This window comes from Mycteria americana, chromosome 2 (assembly GCF_035582795.1).
Source record: "Mycteria americana isolate JAX WOST 10 ecotype Jacksonville Zoo and Gardens chromosome 2, USCA_MyAme_1.0, whole genome shotgun sequence".
Classification (NCBI taxonomy): Eukaryota; Metazoa; Chordata; class Aves; order Ciconiiformes; family Ciconiidae; genus Mycteria; species Mycteria americana.
The window spans coordinates 83,012,235-83,030,046 of NC_134366.1; the positions used below are offsets into that span (position 1 = coordinate 83,012,235).

The following is a 17,812-nucleotide window of genomic DNA, read 5'->3' on the forward strand; positions in this document are numbered from 1 at the left end:
CTGGAATGGTAGAAGCAAGGTTTCACAGCATCACAACGCCTGACTTGTTGACCTCAAGTGGATTGACCTCTGAGAAATGGTCATAAAAAGTCTTTTGATAAAACCAGTCATTTTCCTCTGGCATACTGATGAAGTAATTCTGACCTTTTTTGAAGCCATCTTTCATCCCCATCTTGCTCAGCATGGATGTGAGGTTGTATCTTTCTGCCTGTTTCATTGTCGTACTCCCATACCTGTACTCTGTAAATGGTCCACTCTTGAGTGGACCATTTCTTGAAGATCAGTTCTCTTTCAGTTACATCTAGTAAAAAGCAGCACAATTTACAATCAGTGCTAGACTAAGTCAAATTGCAGATTTTTACTCTGCAGGAAATCCCATTCAGCTATGTCCCCCAGGAAGAAAATGAGACCAAGTATCACAGATGTTACAATAGAACTCTAAAGGATTGGACTATAAATAACATTTTTAAAAGGATTTTCTTGTGCCTGCTACTGATGTCAAAATAAAACCTTTAAAAATATGGATGCATTTGCATTTCAGTTCTAAAGCAGCAGGGTTTTATGTATCCTTGTCTTGAATACTAACCCTACACCAGCACTTTAAGCTTTCTTGTCTTTATTAGTGTGTGCTGTGTCTGCCATTTCTACTTGTCGTGAGGTCAGTCTACCACAGAGGTGCCAGGGATTATTTTACGAAGCTGAGATTTGCACTGGTAGAAAAAAGCCCCATCTTTCATTGTAGGATAAACTGAAAGCATGTTAATCTACTGTGTTTTGACAGGCATAGAATCACTAAGTGACATGCAGTCCATGCTTACGTGTTTGTATTGAGGCTTATCTCAGCAGTTTCCTGTAGATACTTCTTTCTTTAGTTTTCAAAGTCCTGGGACCTTTCAAGGAGGAGTTTGTGGACCTGAAGTTACAAATTTTGATGATACAGAACAAACCCAGGGCTTCTTGAAAGCAGTTATTTGGAAATGCAGGCATGTAGCACCTATTACTTGGCTATCTTGGAGTATTTTAGAAAGGTTATTAAATAGCATTTTCCCCAGTATGGAAGACTAAAATGGAACTGTCTTTCAAAAGCATCAAGCCACCCTTTGTGCCAGACAGGAGAGAAAGGACAGTGCTTGAAAGAACCCTGGCTGAGAGGAGCATTGGAACACCATGACCTGTTCATGGCATAGGAGCTGTTCTGCCCCAGATCTGACTTCTCTTCCCTTCCCCCATCCAAGCCTGTTGCCAGCCAGCCTGTCACCTCCAGGAGCCCCCAGGCCTTCTGGAACAACAGCAGCAAGCATGGTTAGCACATTGCACTGGAAATTCAAATTCCCAGTACTGCCTCCCTTGCTATATCCAAGTGTGGCATCCCAACCTAACAGGGGGAAATAATTGTGAAACCATGGAAACTAAAAGACTTGCAACTTTTCTTAACTTCCAGCACTGGCAGATGCACTTTCCAGATCTCAAAGGCCATTAACAAGTGTGAGGAGTGAAAGTAACTGCAGGGGACAGGGCCCACATTTGTTGACCTGATTTGTCATCTGGGTAGATTTGCTGATTGCTAGGGGCACGCATTCGGGATGTTGTAGAGAGGCTACTGAGGCTCCTCTGTCCTTCCGCCTGCTGCTCTTCCATGTAGGCACTAATGATACTGCCAGGAGTGACCTAGGAAGTACGAAGCATGACTACAGGGCTCTGGAGGAAGTGGTCAAGGACATGGGGGTGCAGGTAGTGCTGTCCTCCATCCTGCTGGTGAGGTGGACGGGCCTGAGGAGGACTTGACAGATCCTGTGGGTTAACAATTCATTGCACTGCTGTTGTCGGCAGCAAGGATTCAGTTTCTATGGCCATGGGACCTCCCTGAGAGTCACCAGCTGCTTGGAAGAGAAGGAATCCACCTGACTGAACAGTGAAGAGTATCTTTGTCAACAGGCTGGCCTACCTGCTAAGCAGAGCTTTAAGCTAGAAATGGATGGGGGAGTGAGTGATTCCTCAACGAGAAAGGAGGTTGTGAATGTGATAGGCACGCCAAGGGCCTGGGGTGATGGGAACAGGAGGGATATAGCAATCAACGGAACAGCTAAAGTGGAATCACTTGAAGCATAGGCACGTAAAGAATGAAGTGCCTGCAGAAGAGCCTTAAGGGAAAACCTCTCAACCCTGTACGGAGGAATCAGCATGCTTGCGGGCCTCTCTGAAATGCCACTACGCTAATGCAGGCAGCATGGGCAAAAAAGAGGAGCAGTTAGAAGTCTGTGTGTGTTTACAGGTCTATTATCTCATTGGGATCATGGAGATACGGTAGGTTAGGTCACACGACTGGAGTGCTCCCGTGGAGGGATATAGGCTTTTCAGGAAGGTCAGGCTGGGAAGGCAAGGAGAGGGAGTTGCCCTCTGTGTGAGAGAGCAGCTGGAATGCACAGGGTTCTGCCTTGGCACAGGTCAGGAGCCAGTCGAGGGCTTATGGGTCAAGATAAGGCAGGCCAACACAGGTGCTGTTGTAGTGGATATCTGCTATAGATTTCCTGATTAAGAAGTAGATGAGGCCTTCTTCAAACAACTGAAAGAAGCCTGGTCCTTACGGGGGACCACCCTGATATCTGCTGTAATATACAGTAGGGCTTAAGCAATCTAGGGGATTTCTAAAGTACTTGGATGACAACTTCCTGGCACAAGTGATTGAGGAGCCAACAAGGAATGGTGCTCTGCTGGACCTGATACTGAGAAACAAGGAAGAACTGGTCATGGATGTGATGGTCAGTAGGAGCCTTGGCTGCAGTGACCATGAGATGATGGAGCTCAGGATCCTAAGAGGAAGGAGCAGGGCAAAAAGCAGGACTACAGCCCTGGATTTCAGGAGATCTTCAGAGATCTGCTTGGAAGAATCCCATGGAATATGGCCCTGGAGAGGAGTCCAGGAGAGCTAGTTGATATTCGAGAATCACCTCCTCTAAGCTCAAGAATGGTCCATTCTGACAAGTAGGAAATCCAGTGAATGTGGCAGGAGGCCTGCATGGATGAGCAAGGAGTTCCTAACTGAACTCAGACATAAAAACGAGGTACATAAGATGTGGAAGCAGGGGAGGTGACCCAGAAGGAGTACAGAGTCGCTGTCTGATCTTGCAGAGATAGGGTTAGGAAAATCAAGGTTGACCTGGTATTGAATATGGCAAGGGATGTGAAGAGCTGCAGGAAAAGAGTCTACAAGTACAAGACAAAAAGACTAGGGAAAACATGGGCCTGCTGCTGAATAGTGCAGGGGAAACGCTGACGGAGGACATGGAAAAGGCCGAGGTACTCAATGTGTTCTGTACCTCAGTCTTTACTGGTAAGACCGCCCTTCAGGAATGCCTGAGTCCAGGACGAAAAGTCTGGAAAGAGGAAGACTTACTCTTGGCAGAGGAAGACCAGGTTCAGGAGCATTTAAACGAATAGAACATACATAAGTCCATGGGGCCTGATGACTTGTACCCATAAGTGCTGAGGGAGCTGGCTGATATAATTGTGAGGCTTCTCTCTTTGAAAGGCCACATCTTTGAAAGGCCACAGTGACTGGAAAAAGTTCCTGAAGACTGGAAGAGGGCAAATGTCACAACTGACTTCAAAAGATTCAGGGAACTACAGGCCCATCAGCCTGACCTCAGCCTGGGAAGGTGATGGAGAAAATCCTCATGGAAACCATTTCCAAACATGAAGGACAAGAAATTGATCAGGAGTAGTCAGCATGGATTTATGAAGGGGAAATCATGCTTAACCAACCTGATAGCCTGCTATAATGAGTTAACTAGCTTGATGGATGAGGGAAGAACAGTGGATGTTGTTTACCTTGACTTTAGTACAGCTTTTGACACTGTCTCCCATAACAGCCTCATGGACAAGCTGACGAAGTGTGAGTTAGATAAATGAACCCAACCAGGCCCAGAGGGTTGTGATCAGGGGCACAAAGTCCATTTGGAGTCAAATCACTAGTAGTGTACCCCAGGGGTCAATACTGGGGCCAGTACTGTTTAACATCTTCATTAATCACCAGGATGCTTGGACAGAGTGTACCCTCAGCAAGTTTGCAGACAACAGAAAACTGGGAGGAGTGGCTGATACACTGGAGGGTTGTGTTGCCATTCAGAAGGACCTGGACACAGTGGAGAATTGGGAGGAGAGGAATCTTGTGACATTCAACAAAGGGAAATGCAAACTTCTGCATCTGGGGAGGAATAACCGTAGGCATCAGTACACACTGGGGACTGACTGGCTGGAAAGCAACTCTACAGAGAAGGACCTTGGGGTCCTGGTGGACAACAAGCTGACCATGAACCAGCAGTGCATCCTCACAGCAAAGAAGACCAACAGCATCGTGGGCTGCATGAGGGTGTGTTGCCAGCAGGCTGAGGGAGGTCCCTCTCTGCTCAGCCCTGATAAGGCCATGGCTGGAGTGCTGTGTCCAGTTCTGGGCTCTTCAGTATAAGGAAGATACCGTTTTCCATATGGTCCCCCTGAACAGGGCCACAAAGATAATTAAGGGAATGGAGCATCTTTCATATGAGGAGAGGCTGAGAGGGTTAGGACTTACAGCCTGGAGAAAAGAAAGCTCAGGGGGATCTTATCTATGTGCATAAATACCTTATGGGATGTAATGAAGAAGAAGGAACCAGACTCTTCTCAGTAGTGCCCAGTGAGAGGACAAGTCGCAATGGGCACAGATTAAAAACATTAAATTCACTCTGAACACAAGAAAACACTTTTTTACTATGAGGATGGTCAAACACTGGCACAGGTTTGGCACTGGAGAGGTTGTGTAGTCTCCATTGGTGGAGACAGATATTCAAAACCCAACTGGACGCAGTCCTGTGCAACCTGCACTAGCTGACCCTGCTTGTGCAGGGGGTTGGACCAGATGATTTCAAGTGGTCACTTCTAGCCTGAATGATTCTGTGATTCTGTAAGGGTTAGCCTGACTTGAGACCCAGACACTGGTTACCATGAAAATAGTACAAGGAGACACAAATGAAGCAGCTTCCAGTGTTGCTTGCAGTAGCTGAGCTCTAAAGAGTGTTTCCCCTGGATGAGTTCCTTTCCTTCTCTTTCACCCTTTTCACCTGCATCCCAAGTATGTCTTATACTGGAAGGTGTGCTCTTGGCATCATCTCCCAAGCAAAGCTGTGACTGGGAGTAGCGTGGTACCAAAGTGACCCTTTGCGTCTCTCACCAGCTGGTGGACACCGTGCTGTAGTTCCTCAGAGAGCCTCAGAGGTGTTGCTTGGCGGAGCCCTGCAGTGTGGTATGAGTGAGGGGATGCACAAAGATTAGCATGGCAAGACCTTTCATTTGGTTTGGCATGGAACTTTTCCCACCTTTTTGGGCAACTTTTGCTCTTACATGAAGTGTCTCTTCAAACTGGGTATACACAATTTCGGATTTCCTGGTAAATACTTATTGTTGAATACACACAGCAGAGAGATAGGATTAACATGCTACAAGGCTAAGAATTAACATGCTTACCACCCTGATAAGTCTTTGCTGGCCAGGCATCACTCAAGTGGAGGAGGGCTGTTCTTTGTTGCTCCTTAGAAGAAGCTCAGCCTCAATGTTGCTAGTTGTTGTCTTCCAATTCTTCCTTTTTTTTAAAGTTGAGATTTTATACCTCTGCATGCAAGTGTTTCTCCTCCTGAAGCCTTGCAATGCTGACTATTCCATCCTGACAATAACTTCTCTGTGTTTTTACTTTTCTTATTTTGCATGGCCTTCACTCGTGTGCTTTTCCACACCTAAACAACAAACTTCTTAGTAAAGCTGAGTCAATAGCACACAGCTGGGCTGTACCAGCATAGGTCCTGGATGACAAAGAGCTGAACCCTGAGCTGAGGGTTACAGGCAAGGAAGGGCACTGATTTTAGAAGCAGCACTTTGTACAGGGAGGAAAATGCAGATATACTTTGTTGGGTGGAGATGTATTTCCAAATAGAATACCTTTTGTGGAGGTGGAATGAGTTGTAATTACAAGTGGAATTTTGCTGAGAGTAAATGTTTTTACAGTACCTCCCTCCTGCATTCAAATCTTGTTGCCTTAGATAATGTTCTCTGACGTGGTTACTGAGTACCACAATGGCTACGAAACTTTATGCTATTCCTCATGGCCACAGGAAAGCACAACTGCTGCCATCCCAAGCCAACGAAGGGAACTGATGTTGCCAGTGCAGCGTTACTTGTTCACTATTGTACATGCGCAAAAGGGGTGTTTGGAAGCTGCTTTTCTGGGCTATAGGTTCTAGTCAGACTTTTTATTTCTAGTGTGTTGTGACAAGAAAACAAGCCTCCTGAGTAGGTCCCAGGGGGACTGCACCGATAGTGCAATAAGCAGTGGTCAAAAATGGGAAACTGAATGCTTAAAAAGAAAAGTTCAAATGCCTTGACTCAGTGAGCAAAAACTTGCTCATCACAGAGTTTAATTTGATTTGGTATGTTTAGTAAATGCCTAGGATAACATGCTGAATAACAGTGTTTTCGGGGCTGTTTGAAGCCTACTGGAAATAAGACACGAAGTGCGTCAGCTTTGTCAGCTGGGATGATGTGGTGGTTGATTTGGAATGGCAAGAATGGAAACGTGCTCCAGCCGTGCACCTTACATGATGCTCTAAGAGAACCAGGTAAGTCAGTGTCTTGAATAACACACATACAACTCCAAGTTCATTTATTGGATTAAATGCAGATCATAGTAAAATTATGAAGTAAAGCATCAGTCAAAATCTCACTGGTGTTTCTGTCAATACCGTGACTATCTTTGCTGAGATGCACTCATAAGTTACATAATTCATCATAAATCATTACGTAAATCATACATTGATCAATGATACAGGTAGCAAGGAAACTGTGCGGATATTAGCCCAGAAACAGGTATAATTAGGTTAACTTAAAAAGAGGAAGCAGATTTGAATTCTGGAGGTTTTAGATTGCATATCAATAAGAGGTAGCAAGAAGCATGTTGCTCGTAGTTTTCTTAGCATTTTTACTGATTGGAACTCTCAGTAACCTTAACCTACAAAGTTTAGAAAAATGAGGAAAAAATGCAAGGTGATTAGAAGTTGGCTATTAAATATTAAGGGCTGGACTATTTTCCATCGCTGCCTCATTTTTTCATGAAGCTGCAAGGGCAGGAGAGAATGAATGTAATGTGTCTGTATACACACGGTGAGGTGGGAAGGTGAGGGGCATTTTGAGATTATTCTGGGTTTGTATTAAATTTTGTTAATTTCCAACAGTCTTTAAAATGAACATAAGGAAACTGCATTGTAATGCAAATGCAAGTTTCCCGGAGAGGAAAAGAGAGCATATAGATTTCTGCAAGTTCTTTTTTTTTCTTTCAGGGATTTTTTTCCTCTCTGGGAGATTCAAGAGGATGAACTGCATTTCTCTTGAAGTCAGCACTTGGCGTGGGGCTAGATGATGGCCTGTGTGCAGAGAGCTTTTATGGCTCCACCTTAGTCTCAAACAACAAAGCCAGAAGAGCAGGTTTGATGCAAGGGAGCAAAATTCTGCACCATTTTCTGTGGAGGGCTGTCTCATTAGGACAATAGAAAGGAGCAGTAGAGGGATGATCTTTGAGGCACAGGGTGGTCTCTGGGTGCTGCCTTACTTGGAGGGGGGAAGAAAAAGGACATACACTTTCAGTACATATGGCTACATGGCTTAAGGTTGAGCTTTTAACACTGCCGTTCACATTTTTCTGTTGAACAGTGAATCTTGGGTGCTGTTTGGGAGCAAGTAATAACTCATTCTCAGGGAGAGCAGAATCTGCCAAAAAAGAGGATGGTCTTGGATTTGTTGTGTCTGATGAATAAGTGGAAAGGGTGGTCAACCATAAATTTCAGACCATTGCTAATAGGTAGACTTAATTCGCCTTTAACTATAGTAACAGCAGCTGCCTCAGTGCCTTCCTCATCAACTGCAACAACAGACTTGTGAAGAACTGTGGAGATCCATATATCATCCTTCTCAGCCATTCCACTGAAATTAGCATTGCTGCTGAAGGCACTACGGATTCCCATGCTTTCCAGATTATCAGAGAGATTATATGTCTCCTCCATTGTGAACTTAGGTAGGTACAGATCCACAAGAATTTTGGTCATCTTCTTGGAATCAGTCCATTTGGACAGCTTCTCATACGTCAGTTCTCTTTCCAGCTGTTGTTTAAGAAAGAGAAGGAATTTGATGTTTGCAAGGAAAAATCCATTAACTAACTATGAATTAATCAATTGTATGGCAATTTAATGAATTAAACAGATTTTAAATGGTGAATTTAACATTTAGATGAAAGCATGGAATACAAATTGGTTTTACTGATGATCAGAGGCAGGGTGCGCAACAAACATTTGAGGCTTAATGCTGCAAGGTTTTGAACACCACCCCTGCCAAATTCATTGCAAAAGTGTCCTGGTTTCGGCTGGGATAGAGTTGATTTCCTTCCTAGTGGCTGGCGTAGTTCTGTGTTTTGGGTTTTAGTATGAGAATAATATTGATAACACGCTGATGTTTTGGCTGTTGCTAAGCAGTATTTACACTGGTCAAGGACTTTTTTTTTTCAGCTCCCCATGCTCTGCCAGGTGCCCAAGAAGCTGGGAGGGGACACAGCCAGGACAGTTGATCCAAACTGACCAAAGGGCTATCCCATACCATATGACGTCATGCTCAGTATATAAAGCTGGGGAAGAAGAAGGAAGGCGGGGATGTTTGGAGTGATGGCGTTTGTCTTCCCAAGTAACCGTTACGTGTGATGGAGCCCTGCTTTCCTGGAGATGGCTGAACACCTGCCCGCCCATGGGAAGTAGTGAATGAATTCCTTGCTTCGCTTTGCTCGCACCCGCGGCTTTTGCTTTCTCTATTAAACTGTCCTTATCTCAACCCACAAGTGTTCTCACTTTTACTCTTCCGATTCTCTTCCCCATCCCACCGCGGGGCGGGGGGAGTGAGCGAGCGGTTGCGTGGTGCTTAGTTGCTGTCTGGGTTAAACCACGACAAAAAGAAAGACAGGGCACTCAACACCTGCAGCTGCCATCCCCTGAGGTAGTTCTTTCCTCTCTTTTAATTCAGTCTTGATGTGAAGGAAATTGCTGGGAGATTGCCAGCTGTGCGGCAGGTGGTTTGGTCCAGTTCCATCGAAACAGGTGTTAATATTGCATGTATTTCCTTGGCAATTTTAAAACAAACTGCTTCCAGCAAAATCTTTCACTGCCACTCTGTGTCCTGCTCACTATGTCACCAGGGTTCAGCTCAGATGAAATGGAGGAGAGCAATGAATGCTATTCTTGACGTGATAGACACCAATAATTTAACAATCTTAACAATTGTAGTAACTACAGTGGCAGATCTCATTATTGTAGCAAATGCAGTCTCACCAAAATCGTAGTTTTTCAGACAGCAAGCAAATGTGTGTGGGGGCAAGCAGAATGAGAACAAGTTGGTGAATAAAGTTCCAGGCCATGGAGAAGAGGTGTCTGTTATCTCAGGAAGAGGCTGTGACTACTTGTGCAGTACTCTCCCTCCTGAATGTGCAGTGAAGGGAAATTTAATCCTTACAGATCATGTAGGATTGGGTATCAGTCATGGGGCTGTTGAAGAGCTAAACATCTGATTATGCACAGTGTTGACTGTCTTCAGTTCTTACCAAACTAAGGGCACTCAGTGTGGAGGAACTTTCTTGGGATTAGATAGGTATTAAAGGAAATTAATTCAGCTAGTGGAGGAGATCAAACAGCATGTCCTCAGAGGGGGAGATAAGGTTGCCAGCCTGTTCTTTTTTTTTTTTAATGACTGCGTGGTGATACAAAATGGATGTAGCATACTTTTTTACCTGTTCGAGACCCGTAGTGCTGTCTTTGATGTCATCGGGAAGGAGGATGAACATACTGAGTTCGTGGTTCAAATATGGCAGCTCAATAATTTTGAGATTCATTGTTTCCATGATGAGAACGGGAAATGTATGTCTCATGAACATCATCTTCACAGGCTTGGTCTTGTTCTGTAAAGTATTTATTTATAAGTAAGAAACCATTCCTTGAAAGGAAGGATGATGATGACTCAGTGCAGTGGAGGGAGAGGAAACTTTTGTAAGCAGCTTTTATAACAGTGATTTGTCATTCATTTTCCAAAGCTTTTCTTGACTGGACAATATTGCTTATCTTGGTGTTTGTCCCAGAGCATTTTGTTGGGGGCTGAACTGACTGATTTTCCTCTTCTCCCCAAAATATGCACAGCAGCCCACAAAGGAAGGAGGAAGAGAGTTAGAAATGTCTGCAAGGATTAGGGGGATGGAGCAGGTAGGGGATATGACCTTACAAGACTACGGCAGAGAAGCAGCTATGGTTTAAGAGGATGGGTGTTGTGCAGTTTTTCTGTGGTCTCCTCTCTGGCAATAAAAAGTAACTAGCTGGTTGCTCTTTATGTCACAACCCTTAACAGAAGATAACACTAATGTCTGAGAAAAGGGGCTCACGATGAGAGGAGTTCCTGGCAAGCAGTCACCTTTGCAGGAGTATGTAACCTCTCTTAACATCTTCGTCCCTTCATTCAGGGAAGCAGCCGACATATACATGCTAATCAGAAGGCAGAAGCCACAGTTGGTGGAAATTGCACAGAGCTCTTGTCTTTTGATGTGAATTCATTGACATCTCTTCTGGATACACGCCATTAACATTTCTTCTAGTCTTGCCCAACCATGCACCCATTCAAGGTACCCTGTTGCAGCTGTATTTGAGCAGATATGTTTGCGCTTAGCTAGGCTGCACAGCACAGAGGCCCGGGTACTATACTCACCCATGACACAGCATGTAGTTCCGGTCCATGAAGCTTGGACTCTCAAAATCATATTTTTACAATCTAGCCCTTTTAGCACTGTTTTACAGAAAGGTCTTCAGTGACTCTAGTGCTTTTGGAAACGGTAGCTGTTACCTGGAGCTCATTAACATTTACCTGAGCAGCATCTTAATGTTGCAGTGAGCTGAGCACTGACACATTTTGCTGTAACCAGCTTTTCACATAGAGTCTAGTTACCACAGGGATACCTAAAAGACTTAGGAAATTGAAAGATTTCAACAGTAGCTGTTGTCACCAGGCTGTTTACGGTAAGAAGGGTACCAGAGGAGCTTACCTTGCTCAGTCGGAAGGGTTGCACTTCCGTATCTTGTGCCGCAAATTTCACTTCCCAATCTGCCTTGAAGTAAAGGCAGTTTACCACGATCAGCGTAGTGTTCCTTGCCACATCTGATGGATTCAGCAAATTCTTGATTTTGCCTTTTGAAATCAGAAGAGTCTGGTTTCATTCCAAGGTAGCACAGTGAAGACATGTTTTGATTGTTTTTTCTCTCAGTTCAACTCCCTAGTGAAAAAGTCCATGCCCTACTCCCTAAAATACTCCCCTGACATAAATCAATTAGTTTGTTTACAGCTTCCAAAGCTGTTTGCTGCCTGGTTCTCCTGGCTAGCTGACAGGGATTGACTCCTTCCTCAAAAAAAGGTCACAGCTTCACGGCAAGCAGCTAGAAGCAGAAAGCCATATACTGCCTCACCAGCTGGCTATGCCAGGTAAAAGGAGGCCAGCACCTCTGGCCAGTGCAGGATGGTACAGCTAGATAGGCATCCCCACCTGCCTTGGAGCACACTGGTAGGCAGAGGTGTTTCTGCCCTCTGCCTGCTCTGCCTGCGGTGCCTGGGTGCAGCACCAGGGCAGCAGTTGTGCTTGAGGACCAGCTGATGCAGAGCACAGCAGAGTTGATGGGAATCTCCCAAGGAGCTCACTGAGATCTGGATCAGGTATTTGAAGCTGCTTAAGTGTGTCGCTCTTTCTCTGTCCTCCCACTGCCTCTCTGCTCACTGTCCACGTTGGAAGGCATGACCTGGCTGCTGCAGTGGCATGTGGGGAAGCAAGGACACCTGCCCAAAGGAAACAGCACGCTGACTTAATAGGAGAGGAAAGGTGTTGGGGTTGAGCTTGGCTTACCCTCAGTTTGTTTTTCAATCCAAGCGTTGATTTCCTTTCTAGATTGGTCTGGTGCTGCCTTAAAGTTAACCTTCTGTGGCTCTGCTTTGTAGTAGTTCTTACTGAGCTGTATGTATCTCTGAAAAATAGCAAAAAATACCCCAAGGAAATAAGTTCTATACTGTACTGGATTTTTCAGTCCCAAAGGCAAGTTGTTAGTTCTTGGACTTTTTGATAGCTTCTTGAGCCTAGAGCACTTCAGGATCTTGCTTGTTACTCTCTATTGGACTGTGAGTTAACAGTTAAGAAATAATCAAAGGACAGAAAATTCCCTTCTTTTGTTCCCACTTTTATTTGGAGAAGTGAGGAAGGCTGTGCATGTCCCATGGGTGTGCTTATTTTAATGTCTCATTTACAATTGTATATATTGGGGGTTCCAATAATAAAGCCATATTGCATGAAAAGGAATCCCTACGCTACAGTCAAAGGGCAATGCATCCTTAAATACTGTGAGCAGACCAACTGGTATTTTCCAGTTAAGTTTCTCGCTGGAATCCAGGGCTCTTCATTTGCAGTACTCAGGGTCAGCTTCAAACCTGTTCTATTAATGGCAAGGAATTAAAATGAGAAATATTTTTTGCATGTTTTCTTCCTCCTCTCTGAGATTTAACTTACTGGCAATAGTGAGAAACTTTTTTCTACATAAATGCGGTTGGCACTTCTCAGCGCGTAGGTGCTTCTCGGTTTGTTGATGGCAGTCAGGAGTTCTTTGAAGCCAGAATGGATATCTTCAGCTTGCTTGTGCTCAGGATCCTTGGAAAGAGAAACCACACATTCAGCAATTGCATTTTTGCATGAAGTTTTCAAAACATTCTAAGTGACGTATGTGGGAGATGGATTTGGGTTCCTCTCTCTTTTTATTTTTCCAAGTTTACCATCACTGCAATTTGCAGGGCTCTGTTTATGACTGTATTGACTGATTTGCCATATAGCAAACCTTCCAGACTATCCCAGTGACTTGTCCTTCCATGCTTCTCAGAGTCTGAGTGAGTGAAGGGAACTGAAATTGAACCTGTTGTGAAGTATGTTGGGGTTTGTACTTTAAAGAGGGGTGCAGACAAGAAATACTGGACTCTTTAAGCTGTATCTGGACATTTTCATTCTGGAGATTCTTTATCTTGGGATTTCAGTTCTAATAGATACCATTTTTCTTCTCTTTGGTCTCCCCCGAGAAGGTCTGGCCACAGAAGAGCCTTCAGCTCCTGCTGGTTGAGTGAAATGAAGAACCTGCAAACAGTGATTCCACAGGTAAGAAATAGGCATGAAGGAACCGGTGTGACTTAAAGCCAAATGGGGATCAAATGGTTGTCTTGGTTTGCTCCATATGATAACTGACTATGCTGTCTGCTGTTTAGGTGAATAATCAAAGGGATGCTGAAGCTGCAGTATACGTAAATCCCATAGAGTAACAATGAGTAGCACTATCCCCCTCCCAGAGCATCGACGCAGTACTCCTGTCTGCACACTGCAAGGCTGTGGAACTCCCTGCTGGAACTCCCTTCCACAGCTGCTGCTCTCAGCAATAGCAAAGTGTATGTGCAAACCCAAATGGTTCTCCCCACAGTGATGGTACAAAGGCATCTGAACAGGCGTGTGGTGACACAGTGGCGAGTGCTGGGCAGTGTCGAGCACCACAGCTCCCTTTGAGCCAGCAATGTGCCCATGTGGCATGGGGAAGGATTGGGTGGGGGGTTGTGGAGATTCCAAAACCCTTCCTATTTTCCTGCTGGACTGTCAGGCTGTTGTTTAGGAAAGCATAAATCAAGATAGAAAGATGCATCCTGGCCAGGGGAGAGAGGGAGGATGCTGGGATCTGCAAGCCTCCTGCCATTTAGTTAGGAGCTACTGGCATCAGCTGTTTGCTTCTCAAAGGGAGTATCCCATCTGTGACAGAATCATAGAATCACAGGATAAATTAGAAGGTGTAGAATAATTTAGAAGTCAGGTTGAGAAAACCTCTGTGCTCAGCATGTGATACCCACAGGACACTTCCTCTTACTGGAGAAGTGTGGGACCTGCTATGAAATGAATAAAATTTATCATTCACTTGTTACATTCTCTGGTCTGCCTTGGTTCCTTGTCATTGCAGTGGCAAGTTTTTCTATCTAACATTAAATTTTGCAGCCAGTAAAGGAGCCAGGTATTGTATGGGGTGTATGCTTCATAGAGCAACCTACCTCTGCCATCTCTGTTGCTGTATTGCCTTTTGCACCTAGGTACATCAGAGCCAAAGCAGATGATATGCTCCAAGGGGAAAAGAAAATGTTTTTGCCCTTGTTGGCCTCATTCAGCTTGTTGAAAAGATCAACTGTAAACTTGCCAACTGATGTTGAGACCAGTTCCATTGCTACAACCTGGAAAGAGGCAACAGATGGAATTGTACTATTTGAATGTTTAAAATTATCTACACAGTGCATATTAGTGAGAAATGTTACGTGTGCAACACAATGCACTGGCACTCACTAAAACTAATAGCCTAGTTGTATGTTTTATCTTCCACACAGATGGTGTTTGCCACCTGTTAGGAGCAGCAATTTCTTTTAGGTTTTTTGTTATCCAGATAATATTTTCCTATAATTGTACATATGTCCTCTTTTATACAGCTGCAGTTTTCTTTGTGTTTCTTTCTGCCTTTGGTTTTCAAAAATGTGCAAATTTTTAAGCTGCGTATTTTTCTTCCTTTTTGTCCTTAACTAATGATTTATCAAAGTAATGTTCCCAGGGGAATTGTTATCACTTCTGCCCCAAATTAGCAGTTTTTCTTAGCCTCACAGATTTATTTTCTCTGAGGGTTGACATCTAGAAAAACATGAGGCAAGAATAATGCACTATAACACTGGTATATTATAATTTACCTATACAGTCATGCAAGCCACAGATCACTTTTTAAAAGCATCAGAAAACTTAGTTAAATTGGTTTAAATATTTACCTCTGATCCCATGAGAGAGAAGACTTAGGTCTTGTCCTCGGTCAGGTTCTGCGTTTGTGTGTTAAGCAATGAATAAATTTATAAATATAGTACTGCTTGCACCTCCCCTTCCTTCTCCCCTACATCCAGGTTGTTTCTGCCTACCCAAAGCTCCTTTTTACCAAATCCCCAAAAGATCTTATGTAATTTTGTCCTCCTTGTTGACCTTCTCACTTTTCAGTTTTAGACATTTCAAAAGGACAATGGAATTAAAATCTCAGCTCTATTGTTACACCACAATAGTCTACTGACAGGATAGCAGAACAGTTCACCCATTCCAATGGGTCTTCTGGTGTTGTGGAGACAACTGGTCTGTTGTTTTAAATTAAATGACTGGTAAAAAGGTTACACTGGAATGCTTGTTTTTGGTTTCTGGATATAAGCAGATATTATAGGCCTGATTCTCCTCTCGGGCTTTGTGCAGCTGTGACTCCTGGGTTTTAAATGTGCTACATCAGCATGAAACGTCAAGCTTAGTAATTGAATTAGACACTGTGAGTCCAGCTTCAGATTGAAGGTCGTTAGGAGCATAGACAGAGGCAAAGCCATGAAGGACCATTCAGGGTAAGGGATGGACACCCCACTGGTTGTGTTGGTGAAGAAATCTCATTGCAACCATGGCTGGGAATCATTTGAGAGAAACACTGCAAATCATTGAGTTACTTGCATGTAGTGAAGGAGGGCAAGGACTGAAACAACCCCAGTGGGAGGGCTCGAGCAAGGATGGAGTGAAAAAATACAATGGGGGCAAACACAGCACAGTAGTTGTCACTGCAGTCCCAGAAGAGAGCCAGGCTGCTGTTGGGTGGTGGAAGAAGGAGAAGGTGGTGGCAACAACTGTAAGACCCTGGGGGACAGGGGAAGGGAAATGGAGGAAGGGAAGGAAACGGTCCTGTGTGCTAAGCATTTTGCTGCAAGCCTCATTACAGGAACAGAGTGGGTCAAGTCTTCTAAAAAGTGGCAGAAATCAATGTTGTGCAAGGCAATGAAGAAATGCCAGAAATTAAACAGGTGTTGGTTTTAGTATGATGAGTAAATCCTCAAGAAATCAGGATAGGAGGAAGGTCAGCTGAATGGTTAGGTGGTGGGAAAGCCCAAGCCAGGAGACTCCAAGTCCCAAAGAAGTATGCTGAGAGTGAGCAAGCTAGCTCCCTTTGCTAGTCAAGATGCAAGGATGCCAGGCAGGATGAGAAAGGGAGGTGGCAAGGCAGAATGGCTGTTGGCAAGAGAGAGAAAATCATACATGTTAATTGAAAGGGACATCCAGAGGTCAACCTCCTGCTTGGAGCAGGGCCATCAGTAGATAAGGTCAGCCACAGCCCTTCCGAGGGTGGAGATTTCCCAACCTTTCTGGGCAACCTTCTCCAGGTGCTGCTCACCCTGGGTGTCCTGGTTTCGGCCGGGATAGGGTTAATTTTCTTCCTGGTAGCTACTATAGTGCTGTGGCTTGGATTTAGGATGAGAATAATGTTGATAACACACTGATGTTTCAGTTGTTGCTAAGTAGTGCTTACACTGGTCAAGGACTTTTCAGCTTCCCATGCTCTGCCAGGTGCACAAGAAGCTGGGAGGGGGCACAGCCAAGATAGTTGATCCAAGCTGGCCAAAGGGCTATTCCATACCATATGACATCATGCTCAGTATATAAACTGCGGGCAGTTGGCTGGGGGGGCAGCAATTGCTGCTCGGGGACTGGCTGGGCATCGGTCAGCGGGTGGTGAGCGGTTGCATCACTTGGTTTTTTTTGTTTTTCCCTAGGTTTTGTTCCTCTCTCGTTATTTTCCATTTCATTACTATTTTTTTTTTTCTTTCTTTCCAATTATTAAACTGTTCTTAACCCATGAGTTTTCTTCCTTGTGCTTTTCAGATTCTCTCCCCCATCCCACTGGGAGGGGGGAGGGTGAGCGAGCGGCTACGTGGTGCTTAGTTGCCAGCTGGGCTTAAACCACAACACTGGGCAAAGGTTGTTACCTACTGTGCAACTCATCCTTCAAGCATTGTGGCCATTGCCACTTGGTAATGATCTGGCATGGCCAAGAGGACATTAACTCTGTCATCTTTGCAATCATGCTTAAAATAGTTGAAGGAGAGAGAAAAGTTGACTCGCATTTCCATTGACTTTAAAGGCCTGTGAGTGAGTTTGGGTGCATGTTGTCATGGTTTTGTTCCTCCTTGGCCTCCCAGGTGTGGCTTTCCTGTCTTTACTCCTGAGGCACATCAGGAAATGCTTAAGGGGCACTTGGCCATGGGGATGTGAAGCCCTTGCATTCGGTGAAGCAGGGCATGGCAGAATTGCACCTAAATTGCACAGGGATCCTGTGTCATGTGTCGCAGCTGAGTCAGACAGAAGGCAGTGCTGTTGAGGTTGTACGGGGGTACAATAAAGCACTTGCTTCACAACACTTTTCCTATGCTCCTTCCCCTTTGGGAAGCAGAGCCAAGAAGGGACCCTGGAAGCAGCTGGTCACATGGAAGAAAACAGAAAGGACTCAGTGACAGCCAGCAGTCTCCCCTCTGTCAGGAAAAAGGACTCCTGCCGTGCCAAGAAGATACATTTATAGTAAGATGCTGATGGTGTGTGCAAGTCCTATAAGAGACCCAGTCCTTTGCTCTCTGTTCTAAATTCAGAGAGTTAGGAGCATCCCCTGCAAATGTGCATGACTCATTAGGACACTCTCCTTAGGAGGAAGAGCTGTGACAGGAGTAAATGTGTACTGGGGGATTTGCATGTAATCTTCCAGAAGGCACGTAGGGAGTTAGTATTAAAGGCTTGATTCTCCAATTTGATCGTGCCTCAAACCAGTGAAAAACGTGA

General features: G+C 44.6%; 1 protein-coding gene across 1 annotated transcript; it reads right to left on the reverse strand.

Moving 5' to 3' along the window:
• Positions 1-6,708: 6,708 nt before the first annotated feature.
• LOC142405857 (heterochromatin-associated protein MENT-like) lies at positions 6,709-15,070 on the reverse strand. The gene is made up of 8 exons (XM_075493948.1): positions 14,959-15,070; positions 14,206-14,382; positions 13,172-13,255; positions 12,644-12,781; positions 11,990-12,107; positions 11,141-11,283; positions 9,845-10,012; positions 6,709-8,177 (listed from the first exon to the last, which is right to left on the reverse strand). Exons 1-8 carry the CDS (start codon positions 14,968-14,970, stop codon positions 7,773-7,775), a joined length of 1,245 nt encoding a protein of 414 aa, XP_075350063.1. The 5' UTR covers positions 14,971-15,070; the 3' UTR covers positions 6,709-7,772.
• Between the last annotated feature and the right edge of the window lie 2,742 nt (positions 15,071-17,812).